Genomic DNA, 19,184 nt, shown 5'->3' on the forward strand with positions numbered 1-19,184 from the left:
CTTCCGGGATCGTCACTGCCCCCGCCGCGCATCGCATGGCACCGCTGTCCCGTCTTCACCCCCAAACACCCTTACCCAAAGTCCATTCTCCACGCCAGAGACTCAAAATGCAGTCCGCATTTCAGGGCCGCACAGGAAACGGCCCAGTAAATATTCTTCCCTGACTAAGAGGTTTGTTTATAGTAAGTGTCGAGGAGGATTTGAACTGCTAAGATGATCCCATTCTGTCTGCTCGCCAAGCACTCTCTTGATTTGGCCAGGCTGCTTATTGTAGCGTTTCTGCAGCTCATCCAAGGCCCGCTGGTCAAAGTATTAGTGTGTAAGCCAAAGAATGTCAGATCGACAATTGAAGTAAAGACACATGTTGATCGTCATCGCTCAGTGCCAAAGTCTCGTTTTGAGGCGCCCGAGCCATGACCCTATTCGCGGAGCCACCCTCCCTCCGTCTGTAGCTCAGAGAGGAAGGATCCCATCAATGGCTAGCTAGCCGCCAAGTGCGAACGATAGATGTAATCCAGCCTTCCCTCTTTTCCTTCGGCTCTGCAAGGCCCTCCTCCAAAGCATCATAACTGATCATCATCCCCAAGGAATTGTGCCCGAATGTGACATGTGCCTCAGGAAAAGACACAAGTCTATTATAGAGCTCTTACCTACCACGGTCAAGGTCAAGGTTAACTCGAGGGATAAGACAGGCTGGACACCCCTCCTACATACCTCGGCGAGGGGCATTGGGCTCCTGTACAGCTCTTGCTTGAAACAAGCAAGGTCGAGGTCAACATAAGGGATGAGGTAGGCAAGACGCCAGTAACCTGGGCCTTAGAGGAAGGGCACGGGGCTATTGTGCTCCTACTTGAATTTCATGTATAATCTCTATAACAATATTCCCTTACAACTTCTGGTCCTCTCATGCTAGTTAATAACCTCTCTTCGTATACTTTTTTTTAATCGGCACCTTTATCAAGATCTAAAGGAATTTGCGTAAATTATTCCTAGCCTAGAACTTATTTTGACTGAAAATCTTCAAGTTCTTTTAAATACTTGTCAGGAACTATCTTAGAACAGACAATAGACTCTTCAAACGAGGAACTTCAACATATCTACGACCCTCAAGCGCTTATGCAATTTGCGTTAAACACCGTAACCTATGCGAGTGGTGAGCGTGTTGTGTCTGGCGGGTTTTATTTATTTAATTTATTTACTTTGAATCCGACCTTGAGCGTACCCTTGCTGGCAGACTTGATTCATCATACCCAACGTTAAGCTTCCGAACGAGACTCCGTGAAGATTTTGGGGTCGCATAATCCAACCCATTTGGGGTCCGTGCATGGACCCTTTTTACCCCAAATGTCAACCGGAGCTAGACCTTTGCTTGGCCACTACAGGCTCTATATTTGACAGTCTGTCGCCGGCCACTTCACGCCTCAGCCAGGATTGCCGTCATTCAAACACCCACCCAATCACCGAAGGCAACCACAATCACATCAAGCCAACCTCCTTTGCTGGAAACCACGAAGAACCCCCCCAAAAAACATGGCGTCCGACCTCGCCGAAACCCTCTCCCCAGACTCGATCGACACCCTCACCGAGCTCGGCTCCATCCTCGCCCGCCTCCGCCCCTCGCCCGGCACGACCGACCTCTCCACCCCGGCCCTCGACAACCTCCCAGGCCTACCGAGCAGCAACGGCGCCAACGGCGGCGCATCGTTCGCCACGCCAGCGCCGCACCCGGGCCCCGTGACGGGGACAACGCCCCTCCCCCAGCCCCAATCCCAACTCGCAGGATCAGCATCAGCACCAGCCCCGACAGGCGCCGGCGCCCCGTCATCATCCAGCACAACAACAGCAACAACAGCAGCAGCAGCCGGCGGCCTCGCCCTCAAGGACGTCCCGACGGCGACCGACGGCCTCAAGCACAAGCTGCAGCGCGCGCGGGCGCGGATCCGCGAGCTGCCCGACATGGGCCGCACCGTCGCGCAGCAGGAGGCCGAGGCCGCCGCGCTGGAGGCCCGCATCGCCGCCCAGAGGGAGGTGCTCGCCGCCCTGAGGGAGGTCGGCATGAGGTTCGCCAGCGGCGAGGAGGGGCCGACCGCCACCACCACCACCAGCACCACCGTCGCCGCCGCCGGCGGTGAGGCGGGGGACGTGGCGATGGCGGGATGTGAGGTGAAGAGGTGAAGAAGGGGCGGTTGATATCCTTGGGTTGCTTGCCTCTTGCTCTTGGCTTGGCCCCTGGGGGCGGGAGATCAAGAAGCCAAGGGAGGCGAGGGGCCGGCAACATGAAGAAGCGTGGAGGAGCATTGCTTGGCCGAGGCAGTGAGCATGGCGTGGCTGGCGTTTATGGCTTTGGGGTCATTCACAGGCGTTTAAGTCAGGGACGGATTAACCAATACGACCAAAAAGAGAGCAATGCATTAGGGATATTATCGAACTACGTTGCTATTTTGTCATACCGAACTCCCGATACCCGGAAAACACCTCCTCTGGAGGACTTGTCTTTCACCCCGCTATGCCGACCTTCTTCAAGATGTCTTCGAAACTCTCTCCTGGACTCCCGGGGACTGTGGTCCTCCAGATGTCGTCCGGAAGACGCTCCTCCTCTGGCAGAGTACTCCAATTCGGAGACTGACCGGCTGTGGGCCAGTTGAAATCGTTCACCTTGTCCCATTGGTTCTTACTGAGGTCGTCTTGCACGGTCGTCTGGGGTGTTTGGTCAACATTCATCATTCAAAAATGGCATCGGCCGGGCGAGAGAACTTACATATGCCGCAGGAATGGGCGCGAACCTCAAACCACTGCTGTCCTCGATGATGGGATGACTGGTGCAAAGCAGGTAGATATCCACGTTCTTGCACTCGTGGATCCGGACCTGTCGGGCTGCCACGACGATGATGCCGTCCTTAACACCGGTTATATGTGCTGGGCCGTCAACGCGCCCGGCAACAATGAGGCTTTTCTCGATGTTCTTCAGCGCGAGGCTTGCAAACGGTGCACTGCCGGCGGTGGGAAAAGACATGTCGACAATGCATCTCCTCAGGCCCGTCAAGCTCCCTGCCGATGCTGCCCGAGCTGCTGTGGAAGGAAGGATAATGTGCAGGCCGGTCTGGTCCGAGATGGCGATGTCCCTCGCTGAGGAGAAGCTGGGCTTGCGGATGGCCGAACTCCCTGGCCGCGCCATCTCCTCGTTGTAGTTCTTGGTAAACGAGGGGAGGTCGCCGACCGAATCCCGCTGCTCTGCAGCCGGGGCTGATGCTGAGGTGGAGGCGCCAGCATTCGGGGCGGTTAGGATATGGCGGGGATCATTCCTAGGGTCTACCGACACAGCGGTTACGCGGGGTTTGAATTGAAATCGCGACTTGGGAGCAAGCTCGGAGGTTACAGTGTTCAGCTGCTCTGTCAGGGCTTTGATGGCCTGTTGGTGGGTTAGGCGGGAAACTTGGTCACAGGGGACACAGCTGGAGAGGACTGACCTGCGAGTATGTTCTCTGATCATAGGCGGGAATATATTCCGAGGCGTCGGCAACTTCATTAGAGAGCCTTGAGATGCCTGCCAAAACGTGTTCTATAGCATCTTGCCGTTCTCCGCCGACAACAGAGAAGGATGAGAGCTGTTTGATCTGATCCTGGAGCGCTAATTGGTGTAAGTAAGAGGGGGGATCTGGGCGAAAGTTAGGCACCGACTCACCAGACGCGGAGCCCTGAAACTGGCGATAGAAGCGTTCCTTGGGATCCATCGTGGAGTTCTGCCTGGGAAAAGCTAATTTATGAGCCCAGGGCGAAATAGTTTGAGCTTCCATTTTGAAAAAGAGGTTGGCTCTGGTCTCCAGCAGCTTGTGTTTATAGCTGGAAGTTCAAATGAGGTATGACGGAAGTACCGTACGACAGAGAGGGAGGAGGGCAAGCACAAGTGACACCATCTTAGGACCCGGCTTCTTATACGCGCAAGGTCGATCTTGGGGGACGACTGGAACAATGGGGGGACTTACAAGCGATCAAGAGACAAGGGTGCTTCCCCGAATGTAAAGTACCCCTAACTGCCTAGGTAGACAGTGCGGTGGCGAGGCCTTGACTTGCGATATCAAGATAGCAGCAGGTCGACAACACGAATTACTCCCAAGAACTGTGTAGCAAACAGGGCCAGGTAGGTAGGTATGGTTGGGTGTACTGTGTAGACTCTTCAACAAGGTAGGTTAACATCAAGGAGGGTAGGAGCAGGTTGGTCGAGGTGGGGTAGTGGGGCTTCCCCCCCCAAGTGATTGTGGCCCGGGCCACTTGATACCTTCCCAATCCCACACAGTACACCCACCCGCCTAGAGATCATCAGGTCTGACGTCGTCGTGCTTCCCATATGCCACGAGTTGCAAGTTGCTGGTATTTCCGAGGTGGGAAGACGCCCAATCGAGCCATTCGGTCACGTTGGTGCCGCAGTCCCGGCACCTCCTCCCATCATTGTTTCCTCAAATCATGGACCTGATTGAGTTATTGAGGCGTCCGGTCGCCTCCCTCTCTTAACCCCAGGAGAACTACCGGTACCCACCCGGGCAGTGGATGCCCTAGAAGCTGGGAAGGGTCCACTGCAGAGCTGCTGCCGCGTGGGGGACCAGCCTGTGGGCCCAGCTTCTGCAAGAGCGAGTGCCTCTACTACAGATGGGTATCCGCGGTGCATCATCGATACGTCTCGGTAGGTATCTAGGTACCTGATAGGTAGCATCGGAGGTCCTGCTTCAAGCAAGACCTCTGGCGTAGGTAGGCAGATACCTAGGTATACAAGTTTTCTATTTCCAGATGATGTCCAGACTATCGTCATCTTCACGGCCGTGCTCAAGCCCCTGATTCTGAATATGGAAGTCTAGCCCATAATGTGTAAGGCACGTCGGTCCACGGCGCTTCTCGCCACACGTTGCGTCTCAGGGGAGGAACTAGTTTTGAGTATGACAGCAACGGGCTAGTGATCTCCCCCAGGGAGAACAGGCCACGGGTGCCCCTTGGTCGATCAACAGAAGGTTGGTGGAACTCCGTATTGCGCAAACCATGGAACGTAGTGAGATTTACATTCCGACATGCACAATCGAGAAGATGCAGCTTGTAGTTCAACCAAGTTCTTGGTGGTGGCATTGCGAGCCGCGCTTGTCTAGGTACTATCATGTGTACCTATATAAAACAGCTCTCCAGCCGGTCGGCCATGCGCCCCTATCCCTCACTTCCTACCACCTTAGCCGTAGCTACGTAGCCTCCCTCCACCATAGTTGCTCGGAAACCGATTCCCATTCGCCAATATCGGCACATGAATCTGCGCCGCCCTCCTCTTGGGAGGTGGGAGTGAGTTGACGGCCTCCCACATCTCCATGATGCCAGCTCGGCGGGCCGGGAGCATGCTATACTGGAGACTGTACAAGTTCTTCCTGTTGATCGGCGGGACGAATTTTCCGGTCAAAAGGCAAAGTAGAACCCGCGGAGACAGGTAATGCTTTCGAATCCGCTGCGCCATCTGGAAGTATTGGTGAAACATGGCCCGAAACGATAGAGGGATTGGCTATTCGAAGAGTCAGTTGCCCTGTAGCACGAGCAGTAGGGAGTGGTGAGGGTGGGGGTTGTACTTTGAGATGGATTACGGAGGTGGTAGGATGATCGGGAGAAGAAACAGCAGCAAGTCTATTATTATCTTGGGTATCTCGAAGTTCAAAACGAATTCCCCCTGAAAACCGTTAGCTGTAATATTCCCAGGTTCAGGATCAGGAGTACCTTACCTGGTAACCTCCTGGGGTCCTTGACCCTCAACATGAGGGCGAACAGGGGGAAGTGGTTCAAGCAAGAAAGCAGAGTATCAAAAACTGCTTTCAGCGAAATTATAGCCATGCGGGCAATGGCAAAGTTGAGGTAGAACACCACGACGGTCGGCAGGAGAAAGAACAAGAGGGTGAAGAAAATGGTGCCGACGAGGAGCTGGTCGAGGTCGTAGTCGCACGAATCAATACGGTTCCGGAGAACATTGTGTTTCTTGCCGCGGAAAAGGTGGAAGAGGGAGACTAGAATATTGAGCTGCCAGTGGAATATCCGGGCAGATGCGAGGTAGAAGGAGTAGATGTGGACCGTCAGGATGGAGAGAAGGTCCGAAAACAGGGCGATGGGCATACTCGCGCCGCCGAAGCTCGAGAAGCCGATGAACTGGATTATGTGAGGCATGGCTGGTTGAAGCGTTTCAATGCAGCCTTTTTTGTCCCTCTGTCAGCTGTACTGCACACAATGAGGATCAGACAAGCTAGACTTACTCGACCAGTAGTCGATGACCCACAGGAACAGGTCACCCAGAAATGCTGCAAGCTCGGTATTGAGCTTCAACCCTGCGGGCCAGCCCATGAGCCAAGATATGCTGCTCTGCAGCGCCTCGACGGTGTATGTCCTGAGGAGCCCACTGATTTGGTCGGCAACCCAACCAGCGTTGTCGATGATGTAAGAGCCCAGGGCGATACCAATAATCACATCGTTGGCCACCAGCCAGAGGCTGTTGTAAAAGCGTATGTAGTCCGGGTGACTCGTGGTAACGCTCTCCCAGTCGTTTTTGCGTTGCCTCAAAGTGACATACTGCATTGGCCAATAGCAGAACTGCTGAAGCCGGATTTCAACCTGCTGGGCGGTGGCTGAGATATCCTTCAGTGCCGCGTATCTGGGCCGGGCCCTCCACTCCAGAATGAGCAGCAGCATCTCGGCTGCAATCCGGTGGGACATCAACACCAGCACAAATGCTCTTTTGATGATGGGCCAGATGTAGATCGTGGCCATTTCCCACAACCACACGACCGCCATGTCCCTCGCGGTCGTCGCAGATTCCACAACTCGCTCAGAGACGCTCAAACTCCTCTTTGGCCTCGTCCCAATGCGCGAGACGTTCTTTTGAAGCAACCTGTCGAGCTCCCATGCCCAGTTGATCTGGTTCACGATCTTCGCAAGAGCCTTCTCCTTGGCCGAGGGTACACGCTTTATAACCGAATGGAGTTTCAGTTTCTCGACCAGTTTCTGCCTTTCGTCCTTCTTCGCCCGTTCCTCCTTCTCGTCCTCATCCTCTCCACTGTCAGAGGGTTCCTGTCTGGAGCCGTCATGCTTGTCGCCTAGAGCCAGCGCGATCGGGTTGAGGGATATGTACTGCATCCGCCCCGGTAAAGGCCTCTCGTAGAGAATAATTTGGATGTTCGTTGCTCGAGCACATGTGACTTTGGGAACTCGCAAGCTCTGGCCAGAGGTCACGCGGACCCATGAGGGATCGATTTCGACGGAATCGGGGGTATTAGAGACGCCGAGGACGTGCATGGATGACTGGCCGCATAGCTCGTAGATTCGATGAACCGGATGGGGCGCATTTCGGAGAAGAGTCCCGACCTTCAGGGCGTTTTCGACGTTGCGCGTCTATATACTGTTAGACAGGGTCGGGTCGGGGACTATGAGCTCCCTCGAGACAGCATACCTCAACTTCTTCAAGGATGGCCACAACAAAGACATCCAAGCCAGAATTCCTCCAGCCCACAACCACGCCTCTGAGGTCTGATCTTGGAATGTCCGTTGGCCAAAATATGCGCATCAACTCATCATGCTCTGGCATGACAGATAGCACGAGGCGGAGGAAAATATCAGAACGATCCTCTCCTCCTCAGTTGCTCCCTGGCAGAGACACCCGATCCAGGCGTCCGGGGATGCTGGGCGGCCATCATCAGCGGGGATTCGAGATGGTTTACTTGTGGGGGAGGAGGGGGCGGGCGCATACCAAGCTTGCTTCCCTCGACGCCAGACGTTCCACAGGCACAAATAGCAAAAAGAATATCAAAGTGAGGACACCGAATCCTTTAGCGGCCCGTGTCTGTGAAGTATTATGGGTCGCCCCGTCAGGATGCTATACAAGCAACAAAGATTACCGGGGTTATAGATCCTTACGACGACTCCGTAGTCCCAGGCGAATATAGCGAGCTCGTAAAGACGAGTGACGAGATCCCATCGAGCAGTGATGTAGCCGGCGATGAAGATTCCGAGGGTGAGGACGGAAAAGGGGTGCATAGAATCACTGGGCCAACTACGGTGTTCGCATTCGGACGAAGCGAAACGGGACGAATTTCGAGGAAGCTGGAGGAGACGGTGGTGGGAGGACCTAAACGAGGTTTACAAGGCGACGTGTTTCTCGAGGTCAATCGCGTGGTAGAGGAGAAAGTCGTGTGACGTGTGTGGTGAGGATAGGGTTCGGCTCGGCGCAAGCTTCATTCATACATCGACCAGAGAACAAATGCGTGTACTCCATCAGCATCTGGCGCGGTTGGAATTGGCGCTAAGGAGAAAACCCCAGGTCTCCAAACACCCGCGCCGGCTCCGCTGAAGAGGCTCAATCACGTGGGGGAGCTAGGGCCAGGCTTCTAGAACTTCCAAGTTTGAGTACCGCCCCTGGAAAGCCGGACATATGATGGGATCCAGCCATGGATCCTCAAACATGACAGAAAGGTGGAACACTCAAGTCCAATATTTATACACTATAATAAACAGATACAACAATATTCTATGCAAGGAGAAGAGATGCTGCCGAATGCCAGAGCAATCCAGTTACTCATGCTTCCTACATTGTTGTGATTTCTGAGAAGAGCCATCCAAGCGCCAACTTGAATCATCCTGAGTGTTCCGGGTTAGCTCTTAGATATTCGTGATAGGTATGTGATGGCATGTATCGTAAGGCTTACATTTCCGGCCCATGTATACCGCATCATTTTCTTTGTTGTCTTCCCGCGCGTCCTCTAGGAGCTTATCAATACCTCGCTTCTTGAGCGCGACCTACAGAGCCGTCAGTTCTTCTAGAGGTAGGCCTAACACTTGTGTCTGCTCCATACCGTCAGGCATTTCTGGTAATCCTTGAAAAATTCGGCGCACTCATTATTATCAGATGAGTCTACGCCCCGGAGATATTCTAGCCTCGCCATAAGCACACACTCTCCAGCCTTGGCAACTGTGCAGCAACTTACTTTCGCTATACCATTTGAGAAAGCAGGTATCATAGCGCCTAGCAGGATGAGCCATTAGTAGAAGTTTAATGGCTAAAGACCTATACCTACTCTTTAACTTGGTTGCATTCCGAACCAAGTGAAGCAGACATGCTGACTCTTCAGTGGAGGGACAAGACTCTGTTTGATCGATCAGAATCTGGTGTTGCCGACTTGTCGTGATGGTAGGGCATTTATTGAAACCGATAGGTCATAGAGTAGGAAGGTACTAAACAAGAGGAGTTCAAGCCGGCTGTCCTCTCCACGTAAATGTTTTCTTTCTCTCTCTGTATACGTTCAATGTTCATAAGTGAGATGGAAAAGTCCACCAATAACCAATGATGTCAAGCTGCTTTCCATTTGGATCCGGCCAAGCATGCAATTTCCTTATCTTATCTTCTGCCAGGCACCTTGTGGCGCGCTGGAAAGTTCCGAACACCCCTGCTCCATAGTTTATTTTTTCCCATCACCAAGTGTGCTAAGGTCACAGCACCACTGGTCGGGCGCAACTCAGAATAGTACTTTCGACGCCGTCACGATGGATGCCTCGCAGGATTTCAAGTCCTTGCAGGAGAAGATCCAATCCTCCCTGGTAGCTACGACGAGGACGGTCAACGGCCTCGCAAACGAGGATCTCTCCTTCCAGCGTACGGTCAATCCCTCGACTAGCGCCCGACTCGATGCGACCAGCGAGCGACTGCTACGGCTAGCCAGCGACGTGCTCAAATCGGCGGGGAAATTCACCGGGCAAACGGTGCCGTCGATTGAAGATGCAGACGATGTAGATATCAGTTGGAAGGGCATCCTAGACGTGGTCGACTCCCTCCTCGAGAAGACGGATACCTGCCTGGACGAGTACACCGGTCTGGTCAAGAGGAAGGATGTCCCAGCTGCCGAATCTGTGAGCCTTACCAGTAACAACACCCGTATTCTGGGTCGGAACACGGTTCTAACAACTGCTAGGGCCCTGCGCCGAAGAGGCCCAAAACGAACGACAGGCTAGAGTGGTCAATGAAACGAGCCAACATCATCAAGCCGCAGAACGGGTTTGAGCGGAAGGTGGATAACTATGATACCGGCCCCTGGAGGCCGCTCTTGACCACGAAGCCACACGCGACTGTTCCTCTCAAGCAGAGTCTTGAAACTCTCGTCGACGAAGAGCACCAAACACAGTATGCCTGCCCAGTTTCCTTGATTCTCTCCACCCAGAGCGCACTCCACCTCCGCAAAGGGTCCCTATGGCATGCTGATGGTACATTCAGATACAAGCATCCCTATGAGACTGAGATACAGGAGGCGAAATACCCGGCACGGGTCTACGAGAAGGCCGATCCTATCAACTACCTTCCTGTCGAAACCACTTCTGCTACGTGGGTTGACACGTATGATCAAGTTCTGGAGATGCTGGAGGAACTGAAAAAGGCCAAAGAAATCGCCGTGGATCTTGAGCATCATGACTTCAGGTCATACCCCGGCCTCCTATCTCTCATGCAGATCAGCACCCGAGAAAGAGACTGGATTGTGGATACCCTTCAACCATGGCGACACAAGCTTGAGATTCTCAACGAGGTCTTTGCTGATCCAAACATCATCAAGGTAACTCGAGCATTTATTCCGCATTCTGGTGCTCTCTTCTAACGCCGCCAGGTATTCCATGGCGCATTTATGGATGTCATATGGCTTCAAAGAGATCTCGGTCTGTATGTCGTCGGGCTTTTCGACACCCACTACGCCAGCACCGCTCTCGGATATCCCGGGAGGAGTCTCGCATATCTACTCCAGCGATTTGTGGATTTCGATGCAGACAAGAAGTACCAAATGGCGGACTGGCGGATACGGTATGTCAACGGTCCTTATCGTCCCTTCTCTTCTAACATCCTAGAGGCCTCTCCCAGAGGAGATGCTTTACTACGCTCGCTCGGACACGCACTACCTCCTTTATATCTACGATATGGTTCGAAACGAGCTTATTGAGCGGTCAGCCAGCGGCGATTCCGAGAAGGACGTCGAATGGGTCGTACAAAAGTCCAAGGAGGTTTCGTTGCAGCGGTACGAGACTCCCATCTGCGACGTCGAGACCGGACAAGGCTCCAGAGGGTGGTTCAACATGCTGGCGAAGTCACCATCACTCCTCAGCCGCGAACAGTTCTCCGTTTACAGGGCTGTCCACAAGTGGCGGGACGATATGGCTCGCCTCCATGACGAGAGTCCGGCCTACATCATGTCTCAGCGCAATCTTGCCGACGTCGCGAGGATGATGCCCTCCGATCCAAAGGCATTGTGGAGTCTCCTGCACAAGGATAGCCAGGTCATCAAGTCCCGCCTCGACGAGTTGTTCGCTGTGGTTAAGGAGGCCAAGGACCGAGGCGTCAATGGTCCATCCATGATGGATTTCCTCCGGGGTGACTCCATGGGGGCTGTGGCGAAGAACGTTTTTGGGGATCTGCGCGGGCAGAAGGACAAGGGAGATCAAGCAATCCCAGACGCAAAGGAGTTGCGGAGCGAGCGTTCCCAGCTATGGGGCACCGTGCCTTTAAGTTCGGTCTGGGATGGCTCAAAGCCATCCCCGAGCCCTGCGGACGCGTCAGAGATCTCGTTGCCCTGGACGATATATGTCCAGGACAAGATCTCTGCTGGTAATACAGCGGCCGATGCAAACGACCAGGTTGAAGCCAGGCAACCTGAAGAAGCCGTCCTCTCCGCCAACAGTGCGAATGAGGCGGCTGCAGTGGAGGATGATGGATTCACCCTCAAATCTGGGCGGAAGCGCAATATCGAAGAAGTAAACTCTGACTCCTATTCCGAATCAGAGCCGAGTGCCGAAGCAGCGGAGAGTGAGAGTGAGTCCAAGCAAGGCGGTGTAGACGACTCAGTATCCGACGAGGAGGCTCAGGCCAAGGCCCAGAGGAAGGAGGCCAGGAAAGAGCGCAGGAAGGCGTCAAAGGAGGCAAAAGCCACAGAGAAGGCGGAGCTCAAGGCCCAGAAGGCAGCTAGGAAAGCGGCTCGCAAGGCGGCAAAGGCGGCAGGCAGCGAACCAGAAGCATCTGAGCCTTCTGGAGAGGCGGAAGACCAGCCGTTCGACTACAGCAAGGCGCAATCGGTGCTCCATGCGCAGCGTGCTAACGGCGGCCGCGCAACATCATCGAGAGTGTTTGATCCGTATGTGGCAAAGACTGGTGGTGATGGTGGTCTGAAGGGTGCTAGGAACATGAACTACCAGAAGCCTGGGAAGACAGCCACTTTCAAGAAATGAGGGGCATATGGTCCTCGTAGGTTCCATCCGCAGAGTCTCTGGTTTATGGGCCTGCCGTTTCAAGGCTGATGCCGGCTACCCCTCTGCTATGAGGAAGATGCCCACAGTTTAGCCAGTTCTTAGATACCTGGAGAGAATATCATTGCTTGGAGCTCGCCCTTCCGGATACGGATGGGATTGTTGGATGTCAGCATTATACGACTATTTTGGCCATTCTTGCATTCGCCCCTGATGTGACTTTCCCGCATGATTGACAGAGTCTACTTTTGCAACTCGACACACAAAGCAGGCATCCTGTTATTGTAACAAGCCATGATAAAACAGCGCTCTACGTTTGAGGTGAGCCGAGGGTTCAGGCATTGGTACTCCATACATCTATACTCGTTTACAGGTACGCATCATTTGCCCTGACTACGAACAAGTTCTGTCCTACAGACATTCTGTTCCTCCGAGTTGGGTCCATGTAATTATACACATGATCGTAAAGTGCCCAGAGTCAACATTCAGTTTCTCCATCACCAGAACAGCTTGCATTCCGCGTCTGGCTGATGAGTGCCAATATTGGATATGCAGCATTTAACTTCCCCCACCAACGCAGAGAAGCCACCCCAGCAATTTGACGAGATAGCAAGTGACGAGGTTAACATGAGAGTCGGATTTGTTGGCTTGTCGTCGTCGTCAATGTTCCCTGGCTTTATCTCAAGAAACCGAACCGAGGATTTGGGGCCTTGCTGTGCTGGGGGCACTTTTCAAGGCCAAGAACAATATCTGGACGTTTGAGTGACGCCCTATGAGGGAGCCTTCAACGTGTTTACCACTTGAATGCCCCACTTTCAACGCCGGAGATGTAAGTCTTGAGTTGATGCTAGAGGACCAGCAGCACTGCCGGATCAAGGTTTGTCAATACCCGCGAGAGACATTTCTTATTCCCCTGGACTAGGATAGAGTCGTCCTAGGGCGTTGGGCGTTGACCATGCATGATATTGGCGATGTTATCGCCCGCATGTGGATTGACACGGTTGGTGTGTCGTGTTCAGCCAAGACCTCAGTCCCCGGAACCCGCCGAGGATGGGGGTCACTTCCAGACCAGCCGGGGGTATCATTCAAACTCACCTTAGACACACCTATTCGGCGGGGTAGGTGTGGGATTGGGGAATTGAGGTTGTATGTCTGTGTGCTTGCTTGGTTGGGGTAAGTGTTGCCGTCCCAAGGGAGCATCACATGACGTGACCGTGAGGGGAAGGTCGGGGTAAAGTCAACAAGCCTTGGAAGTTGATGACTTTGCATCGAAGGTAATTTTGACTTCATCTCTTCATCTCTTCAGACCAAATTACCTCTATCAACCTCCTTCCACGCAACTCCTCTATCAGAATTGCTCCTCGTGAGCCCGCCTCGATAGTGGATCCCTGGAAATGGACGCGAGTGGGTCCGAGGCGATAGGCGTGAGCCTGCTGTGGCTGCGCCCTGAGTAATGTTCGAAGCTCTCGTCGATTCAATTGTGGCTGGGTTCTGCAATTGCAGCTTTATCGAGGGTCGGCTCGCACTTAGCAAGTGTTAAATGCAGTGCTGCCGTCAATCTCTTTGGCCGAAAGGCATCTATGCTTCCCACAATCCCGGACATATCAGCACATGGAGATGGAGAAGTGGAGGTGTGGTGTGACCTGTGAAGGACAGAATGAAATGAAATATTTCTTGGATGGTCTTCCTTAGGGATGAGACAGAATCGCCGATCCTATGGTACATGTCGGTAGTTCCGACGCTTTTTGGAATCCCCCCGGTCTAAGGTCTATCGTTCTATGCCGTGGCCCTATGCAGCGATTCTATACCCAACACACTCTATCCAATGCACCTCTCTCGCCCGTCCTATCAGACTAGTTTGGGTTGATAGACTGTTCGACAGGGCACTACCCCCAACATCATCCACCCAGACACACAGGCGAGCCGCCAGTGAAGGTGTCGCCTCAACTCCCGTCCGCAAGCGGATGAGACGTTTAGGTCTGGAGAGGAGCTGGTCAGTACTCGGCCACAGAGAGAGTGGTATTGCGTGCCTGGCGAAACTCACAAACTTGGCCATGAGGGCAACCATGAGGTCGAAAAGACCAATAGCCTCGACGAAGGCGAAACCCAGAATAGCGTACGAGAAGAGCTGGCCGCGGAGAGCAGGGTTGCGGGCAACGCTGTTGAGGAGGGCGGCGAAGACGAGGCCGATACCAATACCGGCACCAGTCAGACCGATGGCGGCAGTGCCCATACCAATGTTACGGGACACCTCAACCATGGCCTGGGCGATCTCGGACGAGTAGGCGCGGCGGCTCTGGAGGTTGAATGCCTGGCGGGTGGTGGCATTGACGATGGAAGACATCTGCTGGCGCTTGAGGGCCTGGAGGGGAGTGGCCTTGGTGGCAGCTATGGCGGGAGCAGTGTGTGAGCCCAATCCGATCCGATAAGCGATGCCCGTCGCCCATCTACGAGAACTTACCACTCATTGTCCGCTTGGAGCTGTTGGACAGCTGGACCCGGAGGGCAGGGCGAGCGACCTTGGTGGTCGACGCGGCCATCTGGGAGGCCAGTCTGGAGGCGAGCACACGAGTGGAGGCCATTGTGTCTGATGGAGGGGAGAGCCTAGTGACGAGAGGAAGACTGCTCGAGAGTGTAGGGGAGAATGGCGGAGACAGAAAAACTTTTCAGGATGGACAGCGTTGGACGAGAGAGAGGAAGAGGGAGAGGGAGAGAAGGATGGAGAGAGGATGAAGAGAAGAATGAACAAACAGCCTGGCAGGGAAGGTACTTCGGTGGCCCGTTCACTAGCGGGCTCCAATATCCGTTCGGAGCGCGCTTCTTACTCGCCAATGACCCAACTGATTCCGGACCAGAGGCATTTTCGAATCCGTGTGGGACTGTGGGCCGTGATCCCAGGATCAGGAAGGGGGGGAAGAGGGAAAAATTCACACTATGTGAGTGAGACTGGGGGCTCCAAGTGACGCTTGGTATTCGGGTGATGTCGGGATTGTTCAAGGTCCTCCCTGTTCCTTCGATGGCACACTTCACTGAACAAACGCTGAACTAACCAAACCCAAAAATAGGTATGAGCGTTAGGGCTTCCTCAGAACTCAATGAACGACTACGATCTCATCTTGATGGATGGTGGAAGTACCCAATGCTCCATCCAATTCTTGTCATTATTTTGGACAAAGTATGTTGGCTGTCGACATCCTAGGGTACCTCCGTCTGATTTTTTCCCCTTCCTTATCTGATATCATTATTCTAGCCTGACGCCATGAGGCTCCAAGACCCAGAACTCCGAGAGGCGCGATGGACCCCCACTTGGGCCCACTTAGCGGCGAAGTGGAAGAGATGATCAGAGATTGGCTACCAGCCGCAAAACCTGTCAGCCTTCGATTACCACGACATCGAGCTGCTGAATCCCCCTTGAAATGCATGGAAAGTGTCCAATGGTCTAAATTGGCCTTGCTGGGGCCGTTTTGGACTGCTGAGGGGCCGTAAAGAAGGGGCACCGGTTCAATTGAGCCTCAGGACTGGCATCATGAGATCGTCACAACTTTCACGAGTCGTTCAAAGCCGTCCACATGCCCAGGCGCCGGATACCTGGCTAGGGGCTTGTCGGTTTCTGAACCGGCGTCATGTGTACGTACTGTTCCGGGATGAGCTAATTGATACTCTCCCGAGGTCGGCCAATGGGAATCCACCCTCGACAGTGCTCACTGCCGAGGTGTTTGAGTCGAGCTAGGAGTAAAGGAGCCGAGATGATCACAGGGGATGGACGGCTATAGAATGGAAGATTTCGACGCCGCCGAAAGGAGGGAGGAAATGAAGTGGACCAGGAGGAAGAAAAAAATTCTCAGGGACCTGCAGAATTTCAGCCTCAGGCCCCCCGGTCGTTCTCAACATGACGTCGGCCTAGCTCCCGTCAACTTGTTCCGGGAACTTTACGAACAGAAGGGTTGAGTTCAGAACTAGGTACACTTAATGTCGACCTTTCTTTTTCTTCAATTTTTCTCTCGGAATGCTACACATTGCATTTTACTCTACTTTGAAGGATTTCATCTCATCTAGAATGGGGACCAGACCCGAGTCAGCTGTTTGAGTGTTGAAAATTCTTTTGTTAGTGGGGCACCTTGGCGGATGATTCGAGGGTACCTGAGTACAAATCCCTGTAACCAGAATTTCGGCCTCCTGCGCCACCAATTGAGACCCTTGCAGAAACCCCTGTTCTTTGGCAGAGAGTTCCGCAGCTGCGACCAGGGAAGCTCCAAGTTGGCATGGCCGGCATGGCCGGTTGGCCCAAGCTTCATTCCTATTGAAATGAGCTCAAGGCAGTGTGCATGGTAACTATTCGGAGCTGTCCGAGTACCGGCTAGAGGAAGAGTCGAAGAATAACAAATAACGCTGGAAACCATTCCAGTGGATCATCAATTCCATTACAAGCGGCGTGAGAGCAAGGTGGATCGTCTCTGGTGTGCCAAGGCAATGTCAACAACAGTGTGCCAAGGTCAACAACTCAAACATCCTACGCCGTACTTATCATTACAGTACCCGGCATCAATCAATTCCGGATAGGTTGGGAACAATTCATATTCCCGGTCTCAACTCTCCTCCTCAGTTTCCACCGGCTTGAGAGCATAACCATCGATGAAGCCTTCCGGATCACAGGTCCTTTCCAAACCGATGCCGTTCGCAACGACCCAGCGCCGAACAGCCTCCTTTGAGATTCTCACTCGCCGGATATATTGCTTCTCGACCTCCCCGGCCTCCGCCTCCGCCTCGTCCTGGGCATCTTGGCCGGGTACTGGCACTTCCCCAGCGTCCTCGACGAGACCCATTTCTCTCAACACAAGTAAACAGTCTTCCGGCGCGATCCACGTCGCCCTGCTGCACTCATCTGTATCAACGACGGCCTCCGCCCCGTCGCCTGTTGTGTCCAGGCTGAGAAGCCACCTCGAGATCTCACCGGCCCAGAACCTCTTGTAGCCTTTCTTGCCGAGGTCCGAAATGGGTTTCTCCGGCCCGCCAAGGAGACCCTCTCGTCTTGATATTTCGTAGGAGATGCCCATAAGGAGAGATCCCAATCCCTTGCGCTGCCACGGTGGGAAAATGAGGATACAGGCTAGGTTGTTGTTGTCCCACGACAGCTTCTCTTTGGAGAAGAAACCGACGATCTGCTTCCGCGGCTGGATGACGTCGGACACATCGGCATTCGGATTAGGTGTCGGTGGTGAGGGAGGCGAGTACACCAGTAAAAAGTAGTTGAAGCCCGTGACGTCGAAGAACACCGATTTGTTGTCGAGAAAGAGCTTCGCAAACAATGAGAGGTTTTGGCAAAAGAGCTGATTGATTACCATTAGCTGGTAGAACAGGAGAGGCAAGGGCTGGGAGTCGAGCTTACCACATCCTTTTCGCCATCGACCACCCATATGCTCCATTCTCCTTCATCCTGGACCACTCCTTCAACCATCTTTCCCGCTCCATTTCCCCGCCTTCCCCTCGCAAACTTTGGTCCGGTTGTTGCGGGAATGAGAACTTTCCGCCGGCCTTTCGGGTGAGCATAGATTTTCTTTCCGGGAACGAAGCACCTCGTCTCGCAAACGCGGACATGCTCCCACCAGGCGACAAGCTCCTTGGAATACTTGAAGCAACAAGGACACACATACAACCGATCCAGGATCGGCACGTTGTCCCTGTCTCGTCGTCCTTGGCCCTTCCCGCCGCCGTCCTCCCCGTTTACGCCATTGGCAGCCGATATCATGGCGGCCTTGGCGCTGTTGCCCGATATGTCGCCCAAGACCTCCTTCCCGTAGTATGACGGATACCAGGCGCGGAAGCATATCTCCCCCAGCACGACCTTGTCGATGTTGCGGTCCGGGCGGCCGTTCAGGGACTTGTCGGCTGTGCTTCCCGCTGGCTTCTGCTGTCGAGGCGGCTGGTGCGCGGGGATGGAAGCCGCCGGCGCGGCCATGTCTGCACGTTGGACGGCGGATTGCTGATGCGGTTCGATCGGTCGTGCGCGACGACTGGCGGGTTCTGTCGGTCGCATTGTAGGTCGAGCCACAGAGGTCAATGGACTCGGGCCCGATGTTGAGCCGGGGCTGACATTCTCGATATCGGACGATCCGGGCATTGAAGGTTGACTTGCTATTCCAGTCTTCGTCTTCCCATTTCTTGTGGCTCGGTTTGGCTTCAGAGGTCCCGAGTGGACGGGCGGCAGAGGGATGTTTTCCTTCTTGCCGCAAGGCTGGGAAACCGGAAGGGCATCCAGAGGTTTGGTAAGGCCCAGTTTCCCATTTTTTTGCATCTTGTCCAACTCTTCCTTGTTCCCCCCACGCTTTCGGCGTCGTCTTGGCTCTGGATCCGATTGTACAGGAAGTGGGGCGATTGAGGTCTGGCGCGTTGCACGACGCGTTATCGGCTCCGGAGCTGGAGGGTCGGGAATCGCATCGTGAGGGCGCTTTCGCTTGAGAGGAGCCATAAGTTATGACTGTGTGTGGAAGGGTGTGTAGGTATTAGGTCGGCTGAGGCTCAGCCGGTAACGGACAGGACGTGGTCTTAATATTATGTTGACATGATGAATCGACTTCTTCTGAGGGGTAGCAGGGAGGCGGAGTGCAACTAAGTTAGGCCTCTTCACTTCACATAGAGCACTGTCCTTGCTTTGCTTGATTAAAGATGCCAGTATGGAAGATAAGACAGAGGAGGAGCGCAGTCACAACTGAAGAATAAGACGATTGAATCAGAAGTTTGTTTCTGCTAACTGAACCCATTGTCATCAGGGTCCTGACCCATGCGCGCGCTGAGGTTATCTTGACATATTACGTAACCACCATCCTTTTTGCTAAGATAGCGAAGTCACGTGGAAACCGACAATCCCTTTGCACTTGCCAACAGCTGCACATATCAAACCTCCAAGCAGA

At 53.9% G+C, this 19,184-nt stretch overlaps 6 protein-coding genes across 6 annotated transcripts; 2 read left to right on the forward strand and 4 right to left on the reverse strand.

Moving 5' to 3' along the window:
* Positions 1-1,530: 1,530 nt before the first annotated feature.
* QBC33DRAFT_559808 (RNA polymerase II transcription mediator complex subunit 9-domain-containing protein) lies at positions 1,531-2,175 on the forward strand (the record flags this gene model as incomplete). The annotated part of the gene is made up of 1 exon (XM_060430001.1): positions 1,531-2,175. The coding sequence occupies one exon, from the start codon at positions 1,531-1,533 to the stop codon at positions 2,173-2,175; it is 645 nt and encodes a 214-aa protein (XP_060282699.1).
* Positions 2,176-2,496: 321 nt separating this feature from the next.
* Positions 2,497-3,794, reverse strand: QBC33DRAFT_578835 (putative tubulin-specific chaperone c protein; the record flags this gene model as incomplete). Its single annotated transcript, XM_060431096.1, has 4 exons — positions 2,497-2,697; positions 2,759-3,409; positions 3,468-3,628; positions 3,683-3,794. 4 exons carry the CDS (start codon positions 3,792-3,794, stop codon positions 2,497-2,499), a joined length of 1,125 nt encoding a protein of 374 aa, XP_060282700.1.
* A 1,415-nt stretch (positions 3,795-5,209) lies between these two features.
* QBC33DRAFT_453309 (uncharacterized protein) lies at positions 5,210-9,118 on the reverse strand (the record flags this gene model as incomplete). The annotated part of the gene is made up of 12 exons (XM_060424678.1): positions 5,210-5,530; positions 5,595-5,692; positions 5,745-6,206; positions 6,267-7,398; positions 7,457-7,582; positions 7,754-7,846; positions 7,921-8,056; positions 8,334-8,358; positions 8,709-8,799; positions 8,856-8,932; positions 8,988-9,025; positions 9,078-9,118. 12 exons carry the CDS (start codon positions 9,116-9,118, stop codon positions 5,210-5,212), a joined length of 2,640 nt encoding a protein of 879 aa, XP_060282701.1.
* Positions 9,119-9,422: 304 nt separating this feature from the next.
* On the forward strand, positions 9,423-12,471 carry QBC33DRAFT_541213 (ribonuclease H-like domain-containing protein). The gene is made up of 5 exons (XM_060428139.1): positions 9,423-9,906; positions 9,969-10,177; positions 10,268-10,601; positions 10,653-10,843; positions 10,890-12,471. The coding sequence occupies exons 1-5, from the start codon at positions 9,544-9,546 to the stop codon at positions 12,256-12,258; spliced, it is 2,466 nt and encodes an 821-aa protein (XP_060282702.1). The 5' UTR covers positions 9,423-9,543; the 3' UTR covers positions 12,259-12,471.
* Positions 12,472-13,925: 1,454 nt separating this feature from the next.
* QBC33DRAFT_541215 (uncharacterized protein) lies at positions 13,926-14,664 on the reverse strand. The gene has a single exon (XM_060428140.1). It carries the CDS (start codon positions 14,618-14,620, stop codon positions 14,066-14,068), a length of 555 nt encoding a protein of 184 aa, XP_060282703.1. The 5' UTR covers positions 14,621-14,664; the 3' UTR covers positions 13,926-14,065.
* Positions 14,665-16,653: 1,989 nt separating this feature from the next.
* QBC33DRAFT_541221 (males-absent on the first protein) lies at positions 16,654-19,059 on the reverse strand. The gene is made up of 2 exons (XM_060428141.1): positions 17,663-19,059; positions 16,654-17,603 (listed from the first exon to the last, which is right to left on the reverse strand). The coding sequence occupies exons 1-2, from the start codon at positions 18,740-18,742 to the stop codon at positions 16,863-16,865; spliced, it is 1,821 nt and encodes a 606-aa protein (XP_060282704.1). The 5' UTR covers positions 18,743-19,059; the 3' UTR covers positions 16,654-16,862.
* Positions 19,060-19,184: the final 125 nt, after the last annotated feature.

The sequence above is a fragment of the Phialemonium atrogriseum genome (assembly GCF_030411735.1).
Source record: "Phialemonium atrogriseum strain 8032-3 unplaced genomic scaffold QBC33scaffold_15, whole genome shotgun sequence".
NCBI classification, from domain to species: domain Eukaryota; kingdom Fungi; phylum Ascomycota; class Sordariomycetes; order Cephalothecales; family Cephalothecaceae; genus Phialemonium; species Phialemonium atrogriseum.